The sequence below is a fragment of the Portunus trituberculatus genome, chromosome 27, assembly GCF_017591435.1.
Source record: "Portunus trituberculatus isolate SZX2019 chromosome 27, ASM1759143v1, whole genome shotgun sequence".
NCBI lineage: Eukaryota > Metazoa > Arthropoda > Malacostraca > Decapoda > Portunidae > Portunus > Portunus trituberculatus.
Genome location: NC_059281.1, coordinates 8,295,801 through 8,305,800, shown reverse-complemented (window position 1 = coordinate 8,305,800; position 10,000 = coordinate 8,295,801). Strand labels below are relative to the sequence as shown.

At 45.8% G+C, this 10,000-nt stretch overlaps 1 protein-coding gene and 1 long non-coding RNA gene across 4 annotated transcripts in view; one reads left to right on the top strand and one right to left on the bottom strand.

Moving 5' to 3' along the window:
- Positions 1–10,000, top strand: part of LOC123509561 — a 29,244-nt gene that overhangs the window by 1,630 nt on the left and 17,614 nt on the right. For 2 of the 3 annotated variants that reach the window (XM_045263929.1, XM_045263928.1), the window contains exons 2-3: positions 8,058–8,288; positions 8,620–9,080. In XM_045263929.1, coding sequence (XP_045119864.1) covers positions 8,058–8,288; positions 8,620–9,080 — 692 coding nt within the window. Of the gene's footprint in view, positions 1–1,251; positions 1,405–8,057; positions 8,289–8,619; positions 9,081–10,000 lie in introns of those variants that run through there. The other variant, XM_045263930.1, reaches the window with a different exon arrangement.
- Positions 9,320–10,000, bottom strand: part of LOC123509563 — a 4,989-nt gene continuing 4,308 nt past the window's right edge. The window contains exon 2 of the long non-coding RNA XR_006676222.1: positions 9,320–9,605. This is a non-coding gene — a long non-coding RNA (uncharacterized LOC123509563). The remainder of the gene's footprint in view (positions 9,606–10,000) is intronic.

Below are 10,000 nucleotides of genomic sequence, written 5' to 3'. Positions count from 1 at the left end.
GGAAGAGGAAGTGGATAAAGAGAGAAAATGTGGAAGGTGATGATAGAAAAGAATGGAGAAGGAGAAGGAGGAGGAGGAGGAGGAGGAAAGAGACAATAGGAAGTGAAGATAGAGGAGAGGTGAGGGAAAGAAAGGAGCGAGGGAGGGAGGGAAGGAGAGAAGGAAGGAGGGAAGGAGGGCCAAGGTTCCTTCATGCCCCCCATCTCCCCACCACCACCGCAAGGGGCCAGAGGGCTTGGGGTCAGGGCTTGGAGCGACACCCAGGGCACTCTCTCTCTCTCTCTCTCTCTCTCTCTCTCTCTCTCTCTCTGCATATGACCCTGGTACTGCAGCTTAAAATTCAATCAGTCATCCTCTCTCTCTCTCTCTCTCTCTCTCTCTCTCTCTCTCTCGAGCGGACATCTACTAATAAGACACATTAACTCTTCACCAATCCAGCAACTAACCCTCCTCCTCCTCCTCCTCTTCCTCCTCCTCCTCCTCCTCCTCCCTCCTCCTCCTCCTCCTCCTCCTCCTCCTCCTCCATCACCTCCCGACCCCATCCTGACCCATAGTGAAGTAAGTGTCCGCAGCTCCACTAAATACAATCCCAATTCTCTCAGCGCGTGGGAAACTTTAAGCGGGATTTCAATTATTAGGTCGAGACGTGCACTGCGAGAGAAAGAGAGAGAGAGAGAGAGAGAGAGAGAGAGAGAGAGAGAGAGAGAGAGAGAGAGAGAGAGAGAGAGAGAGAGAGAGAGAGAGAGAGAGAGAGAGAGAGAGAGAGAGAGAGAGAGATTTTCAAAGTAATTAAGTTTTATTTAGATGTTTTCGTATTTAGCTTGTAAATAATGGTGATGTAGTCTCTCTCTCTCTCTCTCTCTCTCTCTCTCTCTCTGAAGAATAGGAATTAGTAGTAGTAGTAGTAGTAGTAGTAGTAGTAGTAGTAGTAGTAGTAGTAGTAGTAGTAGTAGTAGTAGTAGTAGTAGTAGTAGTGTAGTAGTATAGTAGTAGTAGTAGTAGTAGCTGTAGTAATAACAATGTAAACTGTCCAAAATAAGGAAGGAGCGAACTCTCTCTCTCTCTCTCTCTCTCTCTCTCTCTCTCTCTCTCTCTCTCTCTCTCTCTCTCTCTCTCTCTCTCGCTCTCTCAATAACCGAGTCAGTGAGCGCGCATCTTTCGATAGCATCTTTCGTCTTACATACAAAGGTGGTTGTGAAATTAGAAGGTCGTTGAGCGTAAAGAGACGAACGGCGTTGATCCTCTTCTTGCGCAACTAGGAGGAGGAGGAAGAGGCGGAGGAGGAGGAGGAGGAGGAACAACAGGCGGAGGTAAACCTGTTCTCTTTGGAAAAACGTTGCCTGCAGGATAAGATCACCAAAGGGATTTCTGAATTATGGAAGCATTTACGCACAACAAACTGAGGTAAGTGGCGGGGAAGATGATGGTGAGATGACACTTCCCCATCACTGCCAGGTACTCCTTCTGTAGGTACGTCTTACCGCCAGAAGTTCATTAGGTTACTGTGGTGAGGCAGGGAATGTGAAGTTAATGTAATGTCTTTACTGAACCAAATCTCCTTGGAAAAATTAAGTGATGGTGCTTCTAATATTGTTATGTACTCCTTCGGCAGGCATGTCTTAGTGGCAATTCATTAGGTTACTGTGATACGCCAGTTCATTAGGTTACTGTGATAAGGCAGGGAATGTGAAGGTAATAATGTCTTTACTCAACAATATCTCCTTGGAAAAATTAAGTTAAGGTGCTTCTAAGATTATGTTATGTATACTCCTTCAGGGATGTCTTACCGCCAGTTCATTATAGGTTACTGTGATGAGACAGGGAATGTGACGTTAATAATATCTTTGCTCAAATCTATCTCCTTGAAAAGACTAAGTGATGGTGTTTCTAAGATTATGTTATGTCCTCCTTCGGCAGGGATGTCTTATACCACCAACAGTTCATTGGGTTACTGTGATAAGGCAGGGAATGTGAAGCTAATAATGTCTTGCTCAACCATATGTCCGTGAAAAGACTCAGTGATGCAAGGTGCCTCTAAGATTGTGTTATGTACTCCTTCGTCAGTGATGTCTTACCGCCAGAAGTTAATTAGGTTACTGTGATAAGGCAGGGAATGTAAAGTTAATGTCTTTGCCCAACCAGTGATTAAGTGATGGTGTTTCTAAGATTATATCATTTGGTACTCCTTCTGCGGGCATGTCTTAGCGCCAGTTCATTATAGGTTGCTGTGATAAGGCAGGGATTGTTAGGTTAATAATATTTTTGATCACCTGTATCTCCTTGAAAAGACTAGTGATGCTCCTTCTAAGATTATGTTAAGTACTCCTTCGCCAGCGATGTCTTACCGCCAGAAGTTCATTTGTTACTGTGATAAGGCAGGGAATGTGAAGGTAATAATGTTTTTGCTCTACCATATCTCCTTGAAAAGACTAAGTGATACTGCTTCTAAGAAAATGTTAGGCACTTCTTCGGCAGGCATGTCTTACGGCCAGAAGTTCATTAGGTTACTAAGCTGTAAGGCAGATGATGTGTTGTTAATTACTTGTTCCTTTTTCTCTCTCATTTTTATCTCAGTGATGAAATGATCTACCCTTAATTGAAGTTTGTCACGTTCTCTCTCTACAGAATGCCAACTAATAGAAGTAAAAAAAAAAAATAGATGAAATAAATAAAATCAAGCAAATAAACAAGAATAACAAATGAAATAAATAAATAAGATGACAAAAAAAAAAAAAATCAAAAGGAACAGTTACTCTTATCACCTCTTCCTTGTTCCCCCTAACCTTCCCTTCTTCTCCCCCACAAAGAAAAACATGAAAAGAAAGAAAAGAATAAACTAACCACATTCTCATATCCGCTATGGTTCAAATCCCCAACCACCGTAGTGTACGATAAGGTGGCGAGCGTGGGATCGGGCAGACGTCCATATGTAGGTTCGAATCTCACCACATACAACTATGAATGTATACCATTTGTCGAGTGGTTTGAAGTTACTTACATGTCACCATGACACACAGGTTCTAGGTGGTTACACCAAAGATGCGCTTGGGTGGTGATATGGGCCCTAATATGGGTACCACTATAAATAAAGTTGCCTGCGCCACTAATGGGCGGAAGCTGAACAGCGCTTCCCACATATACTCTTCAAGTATACCTACAGGCGCTATAGGCCATAACATAAAAAAACCACAATTAGTATGCCATGAGCCATTTAACCCAGAGAGAGAGAGAGAGAGAGAGAGAGAGAGAGAGAGAGAGAGAGAGAGAGCAAGTATGCTACGAGCCTTCTAATCCAGAGAGAGAGAGAGAGAGAGAGAGAGAGAGAGAGAGAGAGAGAGAGAGAGAGAGAGAGAGAGAGAGAGAGAGAGAGAGAGAGAGAGAGAGAGAGAGAGAGAGAACCTGTATAAACTCGATCAACAGAGAAACTATACACATCCTGCCAAAATCCTTCAGTATCCTTCAACATCCTTCAGCATCCTAAACCACAATTAGTATGCCATGAGCCATTTAACCCAGAGAGAGAGAGAGAGAGAGAGAGAGAGAGAGAGAGAGAGAGAGAGAGAGAGAGAGAGAGCAAGTATGCTACGAGCCTTCTAATCCAGAGAGAGAGAGAGAGAGAGAGAACCTGTATAAACTCGATCAACAGAGAAACTATACACATTCTGCCAAAATCCTTCAGTATCCTTCAACATCCTTCAGCATCCTTCAGAATCCTCAAACATCCTTCAGTGTCCTTTTAATATCCTGTTTGGAGGAATTCTTTCATTTTAATTCAATCTTTTCTTTTCTTTTTTATGATCAAGAGCCCAACTAGATTTGTGTTTACATAACCCCCTCTCTCTCTCTCTCTCTCTCTCTCTCTCTCTCTCTCTCTCTCTCTCTCTCTCTCTCTCTCGGTTCGGTGCCCCGGAGGTAATCGCCCAGTACTAGGGGGAAGGAGAGAAAAATAACCGGTTTTCTTCCCAGTTCGTCACCCCGTTACATCACCCCGGTGTGTGTGTGTGTGTGTGTGTGTGTGTGTGTGTGTGTGTGTGTGTGTGTGTGTGTGTGTGTGTGTGTGTGTGTGTGTGTGTGTAGGTAGCATGATTCTGCTTTCTCTTCCTTTCCGGTCTGATTTTCTCTCTCTCTCTCTCTCTCTCTCTCTCTCTCTCTCTCTCTCTCTCTCTCTCTCTCTCTCTCTCTGCAACTCCGATATTATCCGTCCTTCAATAATCATATTTTATTTCTCTTTCCATTTTCTTTTTCTTGATATCTCACTGTAACATTCTCTCTCTCTCTCTCTCTCTCTCTCTCTCTCTCTCTCTCTCTCTCTCTCTCTCTCTCTCTCTGTAAAGTCGTGACGGAGGAAACTCTCTCCCCTCCTACTTCTCTTCCCTCACTCCTCCAAAATCTCCCCCTTTCCCCCCCCGCTCTCCCCTTCCTACTCTCCCTCCTCTCTTCCCATCCCTCTCTCCTCCCTGCACGTCAGATACAACATCTTCCGGGTCCCTCCTTCCCTTCCTCTCTCCCTCCCTTCCCTCCCTCTCTCCCTCCCTCCCTCCCTCCCTCTCCCTCCCTCCTGACCCCTGACGCATCTCTCCCTCAGGGTTATCGTAAGAAAGGTTTGGCAAATTCATTGAAATAAAGTAAAAATTAATAAATTCTAATAATGATGATAGATATTATTATTATTATTATTATTATTATTATTATTATTATTATTATTATTATCATTGTTGTTGTTTTTGTTGTTGTTGTTGTTGTTGTTGTTGTCATGATTCTACTACTATTACTATTACTACTACTACTACTACTACTACTACTACTACTACCCCTAAAGCCACCAGAAATAGCAGCAGCATTCGAAGTAGTAGTAGTAGTAGTAGTAGTAGTAGTAAGGAGGAGGAGGAGGAGGAGGAGGAGGAGGAGGAGGAGGAGGAGGAGGAGGAGGAGGAGGAGGAGGAGGAGGAGGAGGAGGAGGAGGAGGAGGAGAAGGAGAAGAAGAGGAGGAGAAGAAGGAGGAGGAGGAGAAGAAGAAGAGAAGAAGAAGAAGAAGAAGAAGAAGAAGAAGAAGAAGAAGAAGAAGAAGAAGAAGAAGAAGAAGAAGAAGAAGAAGAAGAAGAAGAAGAAGAAGAAGAAGAAGAAGAAGAAGAAGAGGAAGAAGGAGAAGAAGAAAAGAAGGAGAAGGAGAAGGAGGAGAAGGAGAAGGAAGAAGGAGGAAGAGCAGAAGAAGAAGAAGAAGAAGAAGAAGAAGAAGAAGAAGAAGAAGAAGAAGAAGAAGAAGGAATAAAAGAAAACAAGAAAAAAACAAGAAGAATGGCAGAAGATATCAGTTGTCTTAAAATTATTTAACCAAGAGAGAGAGAGAGAGAGAGAGAGAGAGAGAGAGAGACAAAGGGGCCGCGGGGAGCTTGGGGGGCGGGGAGTAGGGGTAGAGTCTCCTTCGGTAAGGGCAGCGCCTCCCGGATCCTCCTGCCCACGCCGCTGTTACCAATATGGCTTTCTCTCTCTCTCTCTCTCTCTCTCTCTCTCTCTCTCTCTCTGGTGGTTTTCTTATTTGCTATCTTTTCATTTTGTTATTTGTCTTTATTTCCCTTTTTCTGGTTTCATTTTCCATCTCTCTCTCTCTCTCTCTCTCTCTCTCTCTCTCTCTCTCTCTCTCTCTCTCTCTCTCTCTTACCTGTTTAATCTCTGCATACCTTCGTTCTCTCATAAGTCTTTCTGATTATCTCCTTTCTTGGTTCATTATTCTCTCTCTCTCTCTCTCTCTCTCTCTCTCTCTCTCTCTCTCTCTCTCTCTCTCTCTCTCTCTCTCAAAGGTCACACAACTACAACGCTTTTTCTTATCTCAGAAATTTTATTCCAGAGAGAGAGAGAGAGAGAGAGAGAGAGAGAGAGAGAGAGAGAGAGAGAGAGAGAGAGAGAGAGCAAGCAGGAAGGAGAGAGAGATACCTCATCTCTTCCAACCTCTCACTCTTTCCCCTCTCTCTCTCTCTCTCTCTCTCTCTCTCTCTCTCTCTCTCTCTCTCTCTCTCTCTCTCTCTCTCTATACATGTAACATTGTAACTTATCGCTCTTGCATATTAAAGAGAGAGAGAGAGAGAGAGAGAGAGAGAGAGAGAGAGAGAGAGAGAGAGAGAGAGAGAGAGAGAGAGAGAGAGAGAGAGAGAGAGAGAGAGAGAGAGAGAGAGAGAGAGAGAGAGGTGGAGGGTTTGAGGAAGGTCAGTTGTAAAGGATAAGTAAAAAAATAAAAGAAAATAAAGGAAAGAGGAGGAGAGGGAGAGGGAGAGGGAGAGGGAGAGGGAGAAGAAGAAGGAGAAGGAGACGGAGAGGGGGAGGGAGAGAGGGAGGGAGTGTCATGGCCAGAGGGTGGAGGTAATGAGAGAGATAGGGTGAGAGGGAGTGAGAGGGAGTGAGAGGTGGGGGGGGGAGGAGCACAAGGAACCTCAATCCTGTCAGTGGAAGAAAATAAGTCCGGTTTATTGTATCCTGCCTCTCCCACCCCTCACTCTCCTCTCTCTCTCCCCTCTCTCTCTCTCTCTCTCTCTCTCTCTCTCCCCTCTCCCTCATCCTCCAATTCTCATCCCTATATTTACACCCCCCATTCATTCTACCATTCACTTACTCCTCCCATTATTTCACTCTTTTACTCCATCCTCTCCTCTTTCTCCCTTTCGTTCACTTCTATTCTCACCTGTTCCTTCTCTCCCATCTGTTCTTATCCATTCGTATCACCACCTAATCTCCTCCTGCTCCTCCTCCTCCTCCTCCTCCTCCTCCTTCTTCTTCCCTTCTCCTCCTCCTTCTTCTCCTCCTCTTCCTCTCGTAACTCCTATAAATCCTTACTTTTTGTCTTCCTTACCTTCACCCCTTCCTTAATTCTTTTCCTCTATGCACCTCATCACCCCTTAAACTTCTCCCCCAACCCCACACAACTACATCCCAGGGAGGTATTGTCACTCCTATCCTGTTCTCCCTCGCGTGGGTTATAAGTAGTAGTAGTAGTAGTAGTAGTAGTAGTAGTAGTAGTAGTAGTAGTAGTAGTAGTAGTAGTAGTAGTAGTAGTAGTAGTAGTAGTAGTAGTAGTAGTAGTTTTTATGAAAGAGAAACTTGTCAAGGGCAACAAAATATAAAAAAAGGTCCATTTTAATTGCAAGTTCTCTAAAAGATTTATTTATTTATTTACATTTTTTTTTTTTTTTTTGCTTTTATAGATCCAAAGTTTGTCTCGTGTTAAGCTTGTGTACTTTTACTATGTCATTCTTTCTAGTTTATGTAATTGTTTGTATTAATTTCTTTCTCTTCTCCACATATTTCTTTATTTTATTTCTTATTCTTCAAAGTCACCAGCCATTTTTATTGTTCTATTTTTTTTTTCTTTCTATCTCAAACTAATCTTTTTTCCCCCTTCCTACACCGTAGCTCATGCATGAACGCCCTCACGCATCCTTCCTCTTATCTCTTCCACTCTCCCCCTCCCATCTGTATCATCATCTCTCCCTCGGTTCCCTCCCCCCTTCCTATCACCGGCTCACACTCATCCCTTCCTCTTTCCCATCACATTTACACCATTACTCATTCACCTTTCCCTCTTTGTTTCACTGTTTCCCTTTTTCTCTTACACCTACACCCCTTCCTATAATATCCACAGTCCTCTCACCTCCTATCACGTCCCTTTCCTACACCCTACACCCTTCCCATCCACATTCCTTCTACTTCCTGTTACATCCATGCATCACATCCACACATTTTTCATCTCATCATATCCGCATCCCTACAATTACGCATTATATCCACACACTTCTCTATTCCTTCCATCTACACACCTCCTCTCCTCATACTTACACCCAATTCCACCCATGACATCCACACTCCTTCAATCACCCCATTATACTCGTGCTGTCTACTTTACCTACTATATCTACACAAGTTTATATAATGCAGATCAAATACAAACCTCGTAACATCTATATACTCTTCTTCAATTACATTTACGCCTCACTCTCCTATTACATCAAACTTATATTACCTGTTACACCTGCCTCCGTCTCTCTAACCTTTCCCGTCTTCTGCTGCAGAGGCTAAGACAGTGTTGGCTCCGAGCATTGGCGCCGAAATTAATCTGGTGCCTCAGGATGCCGGCGATGTCCGTTTTGGCACCACCCCCGCCCTTCAGGCACTCCGCCGCGACTACCTCATGGACCACCTGCTGCCCGACTCCCTGGCTCCCACAGATCCCCGCATCCTCGCCGGCGTCTCCTTCACCACGGCCTCCGGGAAGGAAGTCACTTTTACCAAGGATGAGACTGGTAAGTGTGGTGGTGGTGGTGGTGGTGGTGGTTGTCAGTATTATGAAATACAGCTCACACGTGATGTGAACCAACGACCTTTGTGCTCTCTCTCTCTCTCTCTCTCTCTCTCTCTCTCTCTCTCTCTCTCTCATAAAGTTACATATACATACGACCAATTAGCCAATTATATCTGCAAACGAGTACATACACACGCATGCACACCCACACCCACATCCCCACCCACCCACCCACCCACCCACACACAAACACACACACACACACACACACACACACACACACACACACACACACACACACACACCAGTACCCACGCCCCTGCCTCCCCCAGGTGGCGTGCGGGTGAATGGCGTGGCCGTGGAGCGCACCGCCAGCCTGGGCGGGGACACCTACGTCTACATCCTCTCCGATATCCTTTTCGACAACCGCCAACGAGTCACCTCCGCCTTCCACCGCCACCACAACATCGACCTGGCCAACGACCCCCTGGGACCCCCGCTGGACCTGGACGTACCCGTCATCAGGGCCCCGGCACCTCCTCCCCCAGGCACCCCAGGCATACCCAAGCCCCCAGCTACTCCAGTGTCACTCCAGGTCGTCAGAGCGCCTGCACCTCCTGAACAAAACGAGCCACGCCCCCCAGCCAGCCCTATTGGAGTAGTCAGAGGCCCAGTGCTTTCTCCAGCAGCCTTACCTCCGGCGCCCCCTGAGGTGGTAGGGCCTCCCGCCGCCCCTCCGCCAGGCGTCGCAGTGAGGGGCCCCGCTGCGCCTCCTGGTAACACTCCACAACTGGTAGGTCCCCCCACCGACCGCCATCCTCCTGCAAAGTCCCCTGCGCCACCTTCAGGAGGCGTGGGGGCGGCAGTGGTGGCCACGCTGACCACAGTGATGTTACTCTAAGGGCGCCTCCGACAACACACCTATCTCTTTAACCTGCCCCGGGGTGTGGTGAATGGCGAGGGGCGGGGGAGGGATAGCTCTGCCCCCCACTCACCCACTGCAAACTGCCGCAAGGACTAGCTATGTCCTTCTCTCTCTCTCTCTCTCTCTCTCTCTCTCTCTCTCTCTCTCTCTCTCTCTCCATGCCCCGCCCTAATGTCCGGTTGGGGCTCCTTCAACCTGCTATCCTCCTTTTGCCTCTCACTCCCTCTTTCCCTCACTCTCCCCCTCCCTTCCTCCCTCCCTCCCTCACTCCCTTCTTTCTTCCCTCTCTCCCTCCCCCTCTCCCCATTCTTTCTTTCTTACCTCACATTGCAACTTACGCCTGTTCCCGCTCTCTCTCTCTCTCTCTCTCTCTCTCTCTCTCTCTCTCTCTCTCTGTGCTGTGTGTGTGTGTGTGTGTGTGTGTGTGTGTGTGTGTGTGTGTGTGTGTGTGTGTGTGTGTGTGTGTGTGTGTGTGCCCTTCCTTCCCTTCCGTCCCTCCTTCCTTCCTTCCTCACCTCCTACACTCCTTCTCCTCTTAAGGTGTTCCCTTTTTTTCTTTATTGTGTTTTGCAATTTTCACTTTCTCTTTATTGGGTAAATGGCGCCCTTGAATTCCTTTTCCATTATATATATATATATATATATATATATATATATATATATATATATATATATATATATATATATATATATATATATATATATATATCTCTCTCTCTCTCTCTCTCTCTCTCTCTCTCTCTCTCTCTCTCTCTCTCTCTCTCTCTCTCTCTTCATTTCGAACAAAA